This window comes from Catharus ustulatus, chromosome 8, assembly GCF_009819885.2.
Source record: "Catharus ustulatus isolate bCatUst1 chromosome 8, bCatUst1.pri.v2, whole genome shotgun sequence".
Classification (NCBI taxonomy): Eukaryota; Metazoa; Chordata; class Aves; order Passeriformes; family Turdidae; genus Catharus; species Catharus ustulatus.
This window is the reverse complement of record NC_046228.1, coordinates 30,876,836-30,892,866: the sequence shown is the minus strand read 5'-3', so window position 1 is coordinate 30,892,866 and position 16,031 is coordinate 30,876,836. Positions and strand designations below refer to the sequence as shown.

General features: G+C 46.4%; 1 protein-coding gene across 5 annotated transcripts in view; it reads right to left on the bottom strand.

Moving 5' to 3' along the window:
- The window catches only part of P4HA1 (prolyl 4-hydroxylase subunit alpha 1), a 27,580-nt gene extending 11,549 nt beyond the window's left edge, over positions 1-16,031 (bottom strand). For 3 of the 5 annotated variants that reach the window (XM_033065921.2, XM_033065922.2, XM_033065925.1), the window contains exons 1-9: positions 15,927-16,031; positions 10,847-10,955; positions 9,954-10,050; positions 8,197-8,348; positions 7,372-7,509; positions 5,455-5,694; positions 4,461-4,651; positions 3,786-3,962; positions 5-75 (exon numbers count right to left, since the gene is read on the bottom strand). In XM_033065921.2, coding sequence (XP_032921812.1) covers positions 5-75; positions 3,786-3,962; positions 4,461-4,651; positions 5,455-5,694; positions 7,372-7,509; positions 8,197-8,348; positions 9,954-10,050; positions 10,847-10,934 — 1,154 coding nt within the window. In that variant the 5' untranslated portion in view covers positions 10,935-10,955; positions 15,927-16,031. Of the gene's footprint in view, positions 1-4; positions 76-1,106; positions 1,178-3,785; positions 3,963-4,460; positions 4,652-5,454; positions 5,695-7,371; positions 7,510-8,196; positions 8,349-9,953; positions 10,051-10,846; positions 10,956-15,926 lie in introns of all 5 variants that reach the window. The other 2 variants (XM_033065923.2, XM_033065924.2) reach the window with 1 other exon arrangement.

Here is a 16,031-nt window from a genome sequence, read left to right as displayed (position 1 = left end):
TTACCTCTTAGAGACTCTGTAATGTGCTGTGGTCAGTTTCCCAGTCTCAGGGTCATGAACAGTAGCACGGCTCAGCTACAAAAAGAGAAAGGACAAGGCTTACCCACCTTGCAGGCTGCTTTTTGGCCAAGCCCCAGGTGTTTGAAAGGGTTCCGATTGGTCCGGATGTGATGCTCGCATATTAGCGATGGTTGGAAGGGCAACACAAGCTGCAGCTGCCATGTCCAAATCACAACAAATTGGTTGGAATAATTTGGTTTAGATTGTCCTTTCACTTTTTTCCTCCCTTTATTGTTTTTCCTCTTTTTTTTTTGTTTAAAATCAAGATTTTCTACAAGTAATTTATGATGCCGAGTTTCCCAGACAATTCCTCCTCACCCAGAAGTTTTAACTCCTCCCAGAATTTTGGCTCAGTGCTGATGGCCTGTGCAGCCAATCTTTAATTACCACAGCTAAAACCAGGGGAGGGCAAGCAAGGGGCAGGTGGTTTCTTTCAGATCCAGCCAATTTTGGAAAGCACTGGCTACATTCAGCACTTGTAGTACTTAATGGACAAGCTGAAAAGAACCAGGAGCCCAGTGGAAGCGAGCCTGTGTTCTGCCAGGTTTGTGTCAGGCAGGAGGTAAAGGAGCCCAGTTGGGAGTGTGGGATTATCCTGGACAAGGAGATGTGTGTCTGTGTGCACAGCAAGGACCTGAAGCATTTCTTACACCCATTAAGGCACTTTGAGGTCTGCTATATTTTCCAAAAAAAGGGAGGACAATACTTGGTTTTGAGAAAAGCAAGGGGGAAAAGGAATGTATAGATTAAAAACAAAAAACAGATTTTACTGAAGGCTTTGTGGCATTTTGCATTTCTCACACTGACTGCACTTGAAAAAACAGACTTGAGAAAGCGACCAAAAAGGAAAGCACAAATCAAAACACGCCCCCAGAACTTCCAGCTGAAGGGAAAGACTGAGAAACTCAGCAGTACCAGCCTGTTACAGATCTGCACGGAATCACAAGGTGGACTACAGGTCTTCAGCCCACCTCTGGTTTCCTCAGAGTGAGCAGGACGTACACACTCATTACAGGCCCAAAACCTCTGGCATAGAGCTCTCTTACCTTTTGCTAATTCTGTAATGTGCCGTCTCCAAGGCTCCCGTTATGGGGTTTGAAATGGTGGCTCGCCTCAGCTGTGAAGCGAACCATCAGAAGTTGCATTACAAGCACAATCTGCATCCCAGCAATCCGACCATTCAGAAGCCTGAGGCCAGGGGGGGACAAAGCCACCGAGCCACCACCACCTCCCTGCTCTGCCTGCCACCAAGGGTGCAGGGCCAGGGGAACCAGGGGGAGGCTCCAGCTTTACAAAAAAAACCATTCCTTTATTTTTTTTAAGGTTTTTCACAAGTCCTGTTTCCACATCTGTAGCAACAACAGTTGTCTGAACAAAGCAAACTACAGCAGCTTGGATTTCTTTTGTAATGAAATGCCCTGGGAGCAGCATGTGGACAAGTGGTGCTTTGTTACTGTCCTGCCCCTGGATGAGGAATTTGACAGGTGAATTGAATCCAGGCAGCACCATAAGCCAACGGTGAATAAACCATTCCTTTTTGGTCCTTCCTGTGTCAAAAGCAGCACTGAGCTCTCACAAACTTCTGCTTCACCCATGGTCACATTTACACAGAGTGGGAACTCCTGGCTCAAAGCTTTCCTTTCCCTCTGCTGTGCTCCATTTACTCCATGCCTTCCCATCTGTGTCAATATTCCAACTCAGAACCTCACATGTGCCCTTTAACTCTGCTCATGTACTACCAGACACTCTCCATCACTCATAACTGGAAAGGCTGAGATGCAGAGTCCTAACTTTGCAAAAGGCACAATGACATGCCAGCTGCCCAAACAATCTGAAGTGCTTCTCCACTGTCAAAATAAACTAAACAAGCCTCTCTCCATACCTACTGACAAGAAAAGATACTGGGAGCTCCTAGTGTGCTGCCTCTCCTCTCCTCCCATGCAGACACATAAAAAAAACAAGGCACAAACTACAATTCCAGTGAGACTCCAGAGCAGAATAACGAGGCTTCATCCTGCCAGCACAGCAGAAGGCTGGGCACAGATCAGCCAGCACTGTCTCTTCCCAGAGGATGGCAGCATCCCGAGCAGCCGGAAGGAGGAGACGACCTTTAGGTCTCCAAGAACAAAATCCTTTTGCTGCTGAACCATGCAAGGCCTCAGCCACAGGGAATATGGGAACAGCAACTGCATACAGATGCTCTTGCCATAAAGGTCTCCAACTCTTCGTCATGAGCCAAGTGTTTGACAAGAAAACAGCGACCTCAGCAAGTTCAGAGCTTGCAGTCACACATTTACAGTTTTTCTACTTTGTAAAGGAGTGGTCTGATCACATTCCACAAGTGTGGAACGCGTCATGCACGAGCAAAGGAGTTCCAACACCTCCAGACCAGCAATGGGAGCTTTGATTTTCACAGCCCTGCAGCAAAGCTGCCTGGCAGGGCAGCAGGATATGCCTGACAGGTATGTGCAGGGAAAAGTTTGCACTTCCTGCTTACAGTTCAGAACATTACCTCAGAAACCTTAGAACAGAATCATTGAATCACTGAGGTTGGAGAAGACCTCCAAGAAAAATCAAATCCAACCTCTGATCCATCCCCACCTTGCCACCCAGTCATTGAGTCATTCCTTAGACACCTCCAGGGATAGTGACCCTGCCACCTCCCTGGGCAGCCCCTGCAAATGCCTGACAAACCCTTCAGTGAAGAAATTCTTCCCAATGTCCAACACCTCAGGCTTCAGGGAGCTTTAAGATCCCCTTCAGGCTCCCTGGTAGGCCAAGCACAGCTCACTGCCCAGGTACAACTACAGCTGCTCTACCTCGCAGCAAGGCAAGCAACAGCTTCTCCTGCACTGAATGCTCTTATTTCCCTGATCTCCATCTGCTCAGCTCATTCTGGACAAAAAGTCATTTAGGCCAAAAGCAAAGGTAAAAAGCAGGAAAATTACATTTCTGTGACTTTAAGCCTTAGTTTGGAACTGATGGAAAAATAATTTAATTAGCTATGTCTTCAGTGTGCATTTATGGATGCAGAGTTGCACCAACTGGATACAGAAGGCAACTCCATCAGTTTGCTGTTTGCCTTGGACACTTCCTGTTTTCTCAGACAATGAAGCTGCCCTGGATTATTCCTCACTGACAAACAAGAACCTTTGCATCCAGTGTCTCAAACAGGGTTGATGAGCCACCATCATCAATAAGAAAGCAAAATCCACCAATTAAGTTCTGTACTCCTTAAAGCTATCTCATCTGCAGGCAACTTGCAAGCCTGGGAGACAGAAGCCAGTCTTACACCAAAATGGAGAACAACCACTCTTTCTCATCTATACAATCAGGTGGCATTCCAGGACCAGAGGCATGGCTGTCTTTCCTTTCCAGACTTAAAAAGGAAAACAACAAAAGCAGAAAACCAAACACAAGTCAGGAATATTCCAGTACACCCTCACTGCTTTATGTTTGTTTTCTGTTGGAGAATTCTCTCCTCCTCATCTGAACCAGCTGAAACTGTGTCTGCTCAAAGAGCTGCACTGCTGTGACCTGGTTCCAGTCATCACAGAATTCTCAGCTTTTCCCAGTCTCCATCAAGAGGTGTCACCAAGAGCTGCAAGGTGAGGCAAGCAAGGTGTGAGCACACCCCTGTGCTCCAGAGGAGACAGCCAGGCACACTCACACCAAATCCACGTGGAACTTAAGATTCCAAAGGCAAGGAAGTGTAAAGCATTTACCCTGGGCTTTGCCAGCTCCTTCACAGTCTCGATCTCCTCGTCAGAGATGATGTCCAGGAAGCGAACGATGCGAGGCTTGTCCCACTCATCCTCCTGCTTGACAGGGCCCAGGATGTATCTGGGATTCCTGTTCCCGTCATAGTAGCGGCAGAACAGCCTCTTCTGTCTCCTGGGAGTCTGCAAGGGAGGCACAGCAAGGAGGGGTCAGAGAACTCCCACAGGACACTGGGATCTCCAAGGACAGACCACGACAAAATTTGCCCTCCCCATGTGGTTATGTGACAGGTTAAAGAGATTATTTCAGTTTGAGAAGTCAGTGCTGTCTGCACATTAAAGTTGCTGTGCAATACTTCAGCAAGCATTGCTTCACACAACCCTACTAAGATAATTTTATTGCTTAAAAAAACCACCCCTTATTTAATTCTGTGTAACTCCAGACTTCCAGCATCCTTATTCAATTAATGACACTGATGGAGCAGATCCAGCCAGCAGTGCCTGGGGCAGTGTTACTTTCTGTCTACTGAACAGGCTGAAACAGGGAAGAAATCCAACACCATGAGCCTCAACTCTGCACACTCATCCAGCTGCTCTAACAACTTCCTTGCTTGCACACCACACACAAATTCCTGACATTGTTTGGTTTCAAACATTTGAGAACAGTCTACTCCACTTTACCATTTTGAGCCCCTCCCCACGGCACAGCATTTCGTACTTCCTTCTCTCAGGCAGGTAATCCTTTTTCTTAACCTCAGTTTCCTTCTCCTGCTGCTCTTCTGAATCTGTGCTGGACTTGTTTGCTTCTTTTTCTTTAGCCATGATGTATTCAAAGTATTTCATGTTCCCATTTGCTCTTTGATGTTCAGGATCTATGGACAGAGAAACAGACGGGGATCACTGGCAGGTTTCCAGCCCCTGAGGAATCATCCAGAAGTGCTTATTCACAGAAAGCAAAAGGAAACAGACACAACTGCTTCTCCAGCCCTCACTGCACACAGGGCTCCCAGCACTGAGGAAAAGGCTTTGGTCACTCCAGCCCATCTCACTAGAGAGGAAGAGACCTGGGACAGCATGACTGGTTGTAAACCTGTAAATTCCCTGCTGGGATTAAAGATTTCTGGCGACAAAGCTTTTAAACTTACAGAATTTGCTTCAGTTCTTTATTAAATAGTTCTCAGTAGCTTTTACTGTGTTAGGGTTAATTCTGAGCTCCCTGGTGCATCCCTTACGCAGTCAGTCAGTGGAATATTTACAGAAGAATTAACTGCTTTCATTTTTCATGAAACAGACTCTTATCTCACCATCCTGTATTCTGTATCTCTTGTTTTTACAAGTGTTTCATCTTCAGCATGCTGAATTTGTATTTAAATAATCTGCAGAGATTTCAGTATCATCAATTTAGTTTCAATTTCATTAATTCTGGTTTTGCCTCTGCCTGAGGGGAAGCAATCCCAACCCAGGAAAGTAAAATGGACTGAGAGAACCAGATGTCAGACAGGTAAAGAGACAGAAGCCAGCAGTGTGAGGAGGTAGAAAACCCTTCAGTACAAAGGAGCAAACCCCCATCTAAAATGTAAAAATACACTTTACAATGCGCACACAAGCCAGATTCCAGGCAAGCCTGCCCTCCCCAGGACAAAGCCAGGCAGAGCTGTGTCCCTGTGCCCCATACCCAGCTCCAGGAGGCGCCTGGTGAGAGCCATGGCCTTGGCCAGGTCCCCCTGCTGATAGACAGCATAGCTCAGGTAGTCCAGGATGTAAACTTTGTCTGCAGAGGACACTTCTCCCTCATCCAGCTGCTTCAGGGCTTGCTCCATCCACAGCTCTGTGTGGTAGTAGTCAGCCTCTGTGTAGGCAATCTTCCCCAGCTCAAAGCAATCTTCAGCTGTTAGGAAGGATTTGTGCTTCACACCTGGGTATTTAGAACAAAACAGTTTACACAGGGTTCCAGGCCAGTCCTGTGAGAAACATTCAAGTTACTTCTCATTCCTCATAGCAGGAATGTTTTGTAGCTGCTTGTTGAAGTCTCTAAAGCCTGTAAATCCTTGGCACACAAGGAACACTCAGATGCAGCTTTCCACTGCCAGAACACTAGCAAACAGCTAAATGTCTCAACCACTAGTGAAAAATCAAATTAAACAAACCTTCCTTCCTCAAAACCCCAACCACTTCCAGCAGGAGCAAAAATAAGTCAAATTTGAAGCTTCAGAACTCTGTTTTCAAGGACATCACATTATCGCGTTCAAAATTTTACTGAGCCACAACTTGTTAGTGACAACTTGATGGGGGAGGAAAAGAAAAACATCAGGGAGTAAATTCCCAGCTGCTTGGGATTTTTTCAAGTCAGTCATTTTTAGAAACATTTTAAAGTGACCTCTGAAAGATTAAAGCACTAGTAGGCAAATTACAGATTCCTATTTTTGCCTCTGGAAATACAGGCCCTATGAAAAACCAAATCTAAGCTTGTAAAAGGGAAACAGGACCCACCACTGTTACAGCTAAAATTACAATCCCTGATTACATCTTAATCCATTCTGAGTTTCTAAGAGCAGCTCTGCAGTGCTCAAATAGGGCAGCTGTTCTGCTCTTCATGCGTGCTCCCTCACTGAACACCTTGTGCCACCTGTGATGGGCAGCAGCTGCAGCTTCCTGAGCCTGAATCTGCAAACTCTCAAACGACACAAAGATCTGGCAGTAGCTGAGATTCTGGACTAAAAGAAACTCTCTGGGAATGAAGAAAAACATGGGAAGTTCCCCTCTGGAACTCTCCAGAGTCCAAGCTCTTCTCTTTAATGCTCCAGAACTTCCAGGTTCTGCCATTGCACTTCACTGCATACAGCCTGGTCAGCTCATGGCTTCAAAAGCAGCAAAAGCTGCACCTTGCATTTCTGTGCTGTCTGGAGAAAACAGCAACGAGCTCTCATTGCATTAGAGGGAATCTGTAGGTCCCTGAGCAGGTCTTGAACCAAACCCAAAAGCAAGGTTATACATCATAACACATAAAGCCAATTATCCTTAATTTTATTAGGCATGGACCACAATGAGCACTTGCAAAAACACAGATGGATTGTACAGAGCTGATTTTTTGCCAGCTGGCACAGGACCGTTTTTGAACAGAAGAAACAAGGAAGACTCAGCAGAGAAAGTTTTCTGACAAAAAAAAGTTGTCTTCTGCCCAGAGCAGCCTATTAAAGATCAGCTCAGGCAATGCCGCACAGGCTCAAGTCTGTATGAACCATCTCCTTCTCTTCAGTTTATACAATCCCTGAAGTTTAAGCTCCAAGGAACTTGCTAAAATGCATTAAGTTGTGCAATAAAACCAGGCATCTGCCAGTGCAACACAAGAAAAAAACCCAGTCAGGCAAGATTTAATTGCTATTGATTTTTATTAAAAACCATTAACACTAGATTATCTTATAACTAGAAGGTGCAGATTTCAACCAAAAAACCACTTTTTTCATTCATTTTAGCCAGCTCAAACCCCTTCCTAATGTTACCTTCAGGCTGAGCAGTCAAACAAGGTGGAAGAGACCAAAGGACTTGTAATCAGAACATTTAGGAAATGCAAATAACCACGGGGGGCTCTCACCTGGCAGGTTCCCTCTTGAGAGGGTGTCTGTGTCCAGGTTGTAGGTGTCCTGGAGCCTCAGGAGGGCCTTGGCTGCACCAGTCTGATCCTCATCATTGGGGAAGAACTGCCTCTGGATTGTCATGTTGGAGATAAAGCCTGGGAAGGAAGGACAAGGAAACACATGGTCACTTCTGTCCTGGGAATTGCATGAACCCCCGCTCCAGGGAAAGCAGAAATCCACCTTCACACAAGTCTGAACTCAACTCACAGCACAGGTTGCACAGTTTGCATTCGGTTTGGGGTTTTTTTTAAAAGAAAACAAAGGAAAAATAAACTTTATTTTTACCCCACTCATTCAGAAGGGCTTAAGACACACTGGTGCAGATTTCTGGTTGGCAGGAGCAGAGCCTTTTCTGTTGCCATATTCAGTCCCTCTCACAGCAGCAGGGAAGCTGAGTGTGCTGAATCCTTATCAGAGACTAATCCTGGGTCTTTTAAAAGCTCTGCTTTCTTATAATTCCTTACTACAAACCTCCACCTGGTACTAATTAGCTGTTGAGACAGTCGCATAGGTGAAATATAACCATCCTGGTTTCCTTTTGCTAATTGTCTTCCACAGTCAACTATTTCATGTTCTCTTCCTTGCTAATGAACTTCCACCCTTGCTGAAGAAAAGAGGCAGCAATTAAGTGTTTACTATACTAATGCAGATTAGTTCCACAAATGCTCAGTCTCAAAAGCAGATTTGCAAATCTAATTCAAGCCCTGACATGTGAAAGGCAACAGCCCAGTACCTGCAGTGAGGCTGTGATGCTGGTTTTTGCTGCAGGCACACACACTCACCATCTGACATGTCCTTGAGGACCAGGCTCTCCAGCTCACCCCACTCTGTGTTGAGCCGTTTCATCAACTTGAATGCATTCACAGGATGGCCCAAAAACCCCTCTGGGTCTTTGGTGGCAGTATCTGTCAGCTGATCCAGCTTCTCTGCCCATCTATAATGAAAAAATATTCATTAAAGCCTCACAGAAATCTGCTGGTGTGCTAGAGAACTGATTGCAAGCTACTCAAATGTCTTCATTAATAAAAAAGCCAACCAAAATGACAAGCTTTTGCATTATCTATGTTTAGAACTCTTCTAAAAGGAAGAAAAAGGGCTACTTCCTTTTCTTTTAATAAATCTTCTCCCTCAGCTGCAGCCCAAATCTTGTGCTGCTCTTGCAGTCCTTGTTGGAGCCCTGCTGAAGGAACTCCTACCTACAAGCCCCAAAAAGCATGGTGCCAGCATTTCCATTATGAGCTGTCATGCAGCTCAATCAAAAACAAAGCTTTACCCACACTTTCAATCTTTCAAATCCCCTTTTCCCCCACTAAGGCTAACAAAAAGGTAGTTCAATGCTTGTCTCAAATTTTAGGTTTAGACATACACTTACATCTGTGAGACACCCCTTGCCTCTCAACACAAAGCTCCTTTCCACACTGAAAGCTTGGATGAACAAACCTGTACACTCCCAAATGCAGAGCCCAGACCCAGTTTCTGGTGCTGCACCTCCAACTCAAACTTCTTTAAGTACCACAAGTCAGTCACACAGCACATTCCCAACAAAAAAAAAAAAAAGGCAGCAGCTCTGGAACACCAAGATGTGCAGCAACGCCCTGCAATCAGGGTAAATTGATGTTGAAGAGCCACACCCCACAGAGAATCCTGAACAAGAAACCAGAATCTGTAGCCTGGAGGGAACTCTGCCCACAAGCTGGAGTTCCTCTGGTTCCAGGATCTGCTTTGCCTGAATGGAATGTGCAGGCTTTACCTGAAGCAGGGAGGTGTTCAGCTGTTAGAGGTGCCTCTGGCTGCCTTTGCTCTCCCCACACTGTCCCTGACTGCTTTCCCGCCCTCTGAGAGTCCCTGGGTGGGTTCTTCCAGCACAACTGAGGGGCTCCCTCCAAACGAGAGGTGCTGCTGGGCACCCACTCCAGCTCAGAGCAAGCCAAAGACTGAAGAAACCAACTTCAAACTGTTTAGTCTCTAAAACCAACTTCAAACAGTGCCTTCACACTGCACAGGGTCAAACTTACCCTGCATTTCCACTGCAGGACCAGCTCCCAATTTCCTCCAGGTGTCAACAAACAAGGCTGCCATTTTTCCCCCAGGTTCTTTAATAGTTCTGTGACAGCCATTTAAACTCTCCTGACCTCACAGGAGATATAATGAAACCAGAGCTGCACCCACAAAGGCTAAAATAAAAACCACTCCTCCATCTAGAACTGTTTCAACACCCTCAAGGCAGAATTGCACATGTTTCTGAAAGCAAGGAAAACATGCTGTTCAGTGATAAAATATGTTTATTTCTAGCTGTGATAAAATCTGACCTATTGGGCTCTGCTCCTCACATGGTGAGGTCTCTTCTTATTTATGCACCAAGCAGTGCTGAAAGAGAACAACTTAGAACAAACACCCAGCAAAACCTGCTGCTTTAAGCTTTGCCCCAGAGGAAAAATTGCACAAATTTAATCAGCCTTAAGGAAGCACTTTTTGCATAAGGGTGGACCATAAGGATTGCATAAGGATTGACCATTAGCATTATGACACCAATGCTTACTTCTTGATCTGTTCCAGCTTGCTCTCCTCTGCCTTGATGTAATCTTTGAGTGACACGACCAGATCTTTTTCTGTATTAATTAAATCTGTCATATGACCTAGGAAAAAAATAGCTTGGTGAGTCAAGGAGAAACACAAAACCCTGAGAATTAAGATTTCCTCTTTTCTACTTTCTCCCTTCCCCAAAAGTCCTTCTGCACTCATTTAAACAACCCTGAAGAAGTAGTTGAGTAAGGCTTTTTTTTTTTTTTTTGAGAATCTCCTGCTGGACCAAACTTGTTGCCATGGAAATTAATGTAAGACTGCATATTTATTATTAGAACTAATTTAGGATTCATTTGGAAAAGGAAGTAGTTTGCCACAGAGTAATCTTTCATCCAAGCATACATAATGTAGAGCAAATAAAGAGAGCTACAGATATAGACAAAGCCTTAATGTTTGATACACAGCACTAATCCAGGACTTTATTTTTAAGATTATATCCACGACTTCACGGGGTCCTTGGTATTAATTAATAACTGCTGAAGTGGTTCAGCACAAAGGGGTGCAGTGCCCCACCAGAACCCAAGGGTGAGTCCAGACTTACTGCACCATTATGTACTTTGGCAGTTGCACCACCTCCTTCTGCACGTGTGCAGCACCAAAATTCTGTCTCAATTCCAATACCCCTAAGAATTAATAGTGACTACAAGGTCTGGGTCATTAGACTACCCCTGGACTTAAAGCCAGTTTCTCCCCAGAGAAAATAACCAAATTACCAATAACATGCTAAGAACTAGGAAGTGAGTTTAGTTCTGTGCCAATTAGGGCCTTGGATAATTAACCCATCATTGCAGAATGAGCTTTGAGGGCTGTCAATGAACTCTTCTTTGGCTACACCAAAGCAAGCCTCACCAATAGATGTGAAGAAGTCCGTGTGGGCACAAGAGAAAGGCAGCAGAAATCCCAGGGCTAGGGCACACCAAACCTTCTTAAATGCCATTGCTGTCACCTCACCACACACCTGTGAGAGAAACACAAAACAGGTGAAAAATCCCTGCTCACCAGAGAGCTGAATGCACCTTCAGAAGAGGCAGCTCAGTCTCTTGGGGCTGCAGAACCCTGCCAGCTTGAGCAGCTCTCACAGACCGAGTCCCTCCTGCTGACTTTTATACCTGCCTTGTGTGGCAAGAGAAGAAAGAACAGCTCAGGGACAAGGTGTTCACCAGCACTCTTTCTGGCATCTAAGTCATGCTGCAGGTAGAGCTGCTTTGCAAAAAGCACTGAAGAAAAAAACCATCAAACCCTTAAAAAAAAGCCCACAGTGCTGATTTAAAATAATCACTATCAAGCTCATCCACTCAGTGGGGGAAAAAAATCCTTTCCTCAGTCAGAAAGATGCCAGTGGAACAGCAGAATGAAAACCCTACATGAGCAATCCAGGGAGGGAGTTCCGTGCACACTCCTGCTGCCACTGTGCAGCCAAGCTTCACACCTGACACAAAAGGCTGCTCTGTCTGTCCCTGCACCCTGGCTAAGTCCATGGCAGGCTCACAGGCAGTGCTTTCTGCAGGGCCAGCTGCCAAGCTCTCAGCCTTTCAGCATCCTGATCCCTTCAGCAGCCCAGCATTGCCTGGTTCCTGCATACTTTAGGAGTAATTATGCTGTCGTGGAATTCACAAGGTTTGCCATTTTTTCACCCCCAAACAAAAGCTTTACCTCTTAAACTCACTCCTCTATATCTGCTCTTTCTGTGTCTGCTCAGAAAAAATGAACTCCAGTGCAGGGACTAACAGGAATTCTTCCAACAGCACAATTAATGAAGAAAAAAAGGAAAAAAACAACAAGCTCAGCTACAAGGTGGTTTGGCCTATTTAGGGAACAAAGCAGCATAACTTCAACCAAGCAAACAACACAGACCCAGGTGTGGTACTCACACAATGAATGGGCAAACATAATCAGGGAAGTTCAAAAGCTACACCCAAATAAAAGCCATCCCAAGCACGGGTGGTGGTATTAACAGAGTTAATAATCTGCACCTCCAGAGTGCAGGATCTCTCTTCATACTGCACCTGGGGGTCAGGAGGCAGCTCCCTGCTCCCCTCTCCGCCTCCAGAACTGCAGAAGGAGAGGCACTGGGGTTTGGATTTCCTCTGGGGACTCGCTGCCTGCTGGACAGGACAAGCACAGCTCCACTGGCACCAACAGCAACAACAGGAAACTCACACGAGCCCAGAAAAGCAGCACAACCTCCAGCTCTTGTAAACCACCCAAAATCTGTGTGACCACAACTGAAGGGCCGATGCATTCTGGCACGTCACAGCTCGCTTTCTGCCCGTGAAAGTGAGAATTGCAGAGGGAAGCCTGGAGCCCCCCTTTTCCCTTCCCCAATGCTCTAAAAGCAGCCCTGCTGCCCACAGCAGCCTTCCTCACCTCTTCCTCCTCACAGACAGCAGCAGACTGTTTCAAAGGTACCTAATAAGAACCCAGTGATGTCCACCTCCATTCTCACTGAAAACACCACTCAGCTCCTGTTTCACCCTGCAGAAAGCCAAATGCCTCCTGCTCCTTCAGCACTCGAGCCAATGCATCTGTGAATCAGTGACAAAGCACAAACAGCTTTACTACGCCATAAATATTTGCCAATTTTATCAGTACTGGGAATGCACTGAGCTATTTGTTTACTGCACTCAGTGAAACACAAGAGAAGCTTCAGAAAGTTTATTTTCTCACTATTAATCAAGAGGAAATTTTTTAAAAGCACAAACTAAAACCAATAAACAGAATCACCATAAAAACGAAGAAAACAATTTTCCTCTCCACCTACTCCTCTCAGTGACAATGTTCCATCTTGTTTTTCCTCTTCTCCAGCTGCCCTTGTAGCCTGCTCCAACACCAGGCTTCTCCAAACACTGTTGCAATCCTTATTTCCCACCTCCTTATCTCCACAGGCACACAGCAGGAGTGACTGGCAACAGCCACAAAATGCCACAAGGACAATTCCAAGGAGGTACAAACACAAAGTTTCTCACACTTAGGCACTAGAAGAGGTTGCCCAGAAAAACTGGGTCTCCCATTCTTGGAAGAATCCCAGAAGGAGCAGAGCTTTCCAACACTGCAGCAGGACCAGCCACAGGCTCCCAAACCAAAGAAAACACAGCTCAGTTCATATAGACGCTGGAAATCTCCCGGGCTCACAGGCTGCCAAATAAGTAGGCTTTAATTTCTTCCCGTTGGTGACATGAAGTAAAACAAGATGAAAATCCTCTCTCCATTATTCCTGTCAGTCTCGCTCTCCCCCTCAGCCATGTCCCACAAATTGAGCATCTCGGGGAGGAGGAGGGGATCACTGCCCACGCTGAGAAGCGGGATCCAGCTGACAGCTCCAACACAGGAGCTTTTTCAACTAGAGGGTTTTTTTCTGAGGAATTCCCAAGAGTTCAGCTCTGCTTTACAAGTAGACAGCTGCAGAGTGACACAAACCTCATCACAACCAAAGTCCTACTGCTCAGTGACTGAAGAGGCTCCTCATTGCCAACTCCAAGCCCCAGGTGCTTACCAGGACTCAGAAAATAGGATAAAAAATGGAAACTGAGGAGGCTCTAACTCAATTCCAAAGCAGCTTCTTTATTTAGGTAAGAAGTAACTGGCCTGTTCAAGATTAAGTCCACTGCAGGGTCAGGAGACGAAACTTTATCACCAAAATCCTTCTCAACGTTTGATTTGAAGATGGGTCCATTCTCACAATCCTTACTGGACCCTCCATGTATGTAAAAATAATAATAAAACCCCTTGACCAGTTAAACTGAGCTTAGGGGAAATGGAAAAGGTGGAACCAGAAGTGATAGCTGCTCACTGCCCTAAACCTCTCCTGTCTCAAGGACAACCCAAGTTACAGTCTCATGACACAATGTGACCAAAAATACTACTCAAAAGGAAAGAACTTTCCCAAAATAAGTACTAAGAACATTTAGCTGCCATCATTGCTTAAAGGTCTCACAGGACAGAAGCACCAGAATTCAGTTCCCAAGTCCTCTAGGACATTCAAAGGTTGTTCTGAAATTAAGAGTCAAGTAGTGAAAGAAGAAAGGTTTTCTACAATTGCTGCTACCAAAAGAACAGGGTGTGCTTTAGGCATCATTTAATGACAAAGTTATAACCTTTTATACATATGAAAAATCTAGTAGCATAAAAAGAGATGAGAATAATCAATTTCAAAGTAGAACATCAAGTAGGATGTTCTAGCTATTATTTACTTCCAAGTTGAAGACAACATTCGTGGCTGAATACAGAGGAGCTGTTTTTGTGCACAGGTTTGTATGCAGGGAACTGAAGTGAGCTTTCCCTTGCTTTCCTCCAGACTAAGACTGAATGGACACAGCCCTCAGAGCCCACTTGTTTTAACCCCCCAGGCCAAGACAAAGAACACTGGGGATGGAATAGAGGAATTATCTTATTAGACATAACAGGCAGGAGGCTACCCTTCTGCTCAAGGATTAGCTGAGCATCCAGAGACATAAAGAATGCTTTCAGATATTAAAAGCGATTATAAAGAAAGCAGGACAATGCCAGTGATCAGATAGGTTTTTCCAAGGAGCATATTCTTTTAAAGAAAAGAAGATTTCCTTATCTGTATCAACCTCAGGATTAAAGCATGGTTTTCCTGCTATAAACCTCTGTTTATCCTCACTCCCTCCATTTCAGTTTGTCAAGCTGCACCAGGCACTTTGCAATCCACATGCATGCCCCAAAAACCACAGCTTTAATTGCCAGATTTTTAAAGCCATTCACTGTGGAAAACATTAAAATCTGCACAGGTCAGAGAGCTGGCTTGGGGAGGAAAGCAAAGAGAAAGAAAGTTAATCAGTACTGGTTGTGTCAGCACATACTTCAGAAGCAATGCAGAGCACTCCGGGTCAAAGCAGTTTGCTCCAAGGCATTAAAACGTAGTATAAAAACCCAGGAAAGGTCGGAGAGCAGCAGTGGGTGTAGAGTAGCAGGACAGAGCACATCCCTGTCCCCGAAGGCTGGCCTCTGCTTCCCAGACAAGCCAGGAACTCATTACCTTTACTTTCCGCCCCTGGCACAGCACTGTCTGCATCCCGAGCCAACAGCCCCTGGCTGCAGGAGCTGCATTTATTTACCTGCTGTAACCGAGTAAATAAATGGCTCCTTTCATTCACTAAAACCTCGAGAGCTGAACCTTTACTCATTAAGTAGGTGAACACTTCAGCATTCTGCGTTCTCAGGAACAAAAAAAAAAGTGAAACTGAAGGCTAGGCAATCCCGAAGGATCTTCCCTCTGGGAGCAGACAGTTTTCCAGGTAAACTGGAAGATTTATCCTGAGTACATGTGGTATGTTTATTACAGTCACCAGCACGCTCAAGGCTCCAGGTCGGAGTTTCTCCTGCTAGCCAGGTTGAATCCCATCAAAACATCTATTGGATGCAAAGTAAAGGGAAAGGTGGGTGCGAAATTCCACGCAGAACAGAAGGTTGAGCCCAATGCCGAGCAGCAGAGAAGGAAACCAGCTTACAATCCCCGCACGCAGTTCACACCGAGTAACTTTCCACCCCTCCCAGCACGGAGCCACGAGGCAGCTCCGGCTTTGCTGGGATCCCACCTGCGCCAGCGGAGGGCAGGGGACCGAGCCCGGCCTGAGCGGGGACAACTCCCAGCGGCAGGAGCGGGAGGAGGCACGGCAGGAGGAGGAGGCGAGGGAGGCGGCGGCTGTGTTTAGTCTGCCAGCCGCGGGGAAGCCGGCGCGGCGGCGCCCTCCCGCCCCCCTCCGGAGGCCGCCGGCTCCCGTTACGTAAGGCCCGGGAGCCCCGGGACACCGGAGCCTCGCCGCGGGGAAGGCGGCGGAGCGCTGCCACGTATCGCCCCCACCCAGCGCCGCCCTCGCAGCAGCCGCGCAGCCCCGCGGCTCCCTTCACCGCGACTCACCCGCCCGGCCACCCCCACGGTCGGCGGGACGGAGCGGCCGGGCCTCACCTGAGCACGGAGGGGTGGCTGGGCAGGGTCAGAACCGCTGCTCCGCGCTCTGCCCGGGGGCTTCACAGACTAAGCGCGCCCGGCCCCGCCGCGCCTCTTATAGGC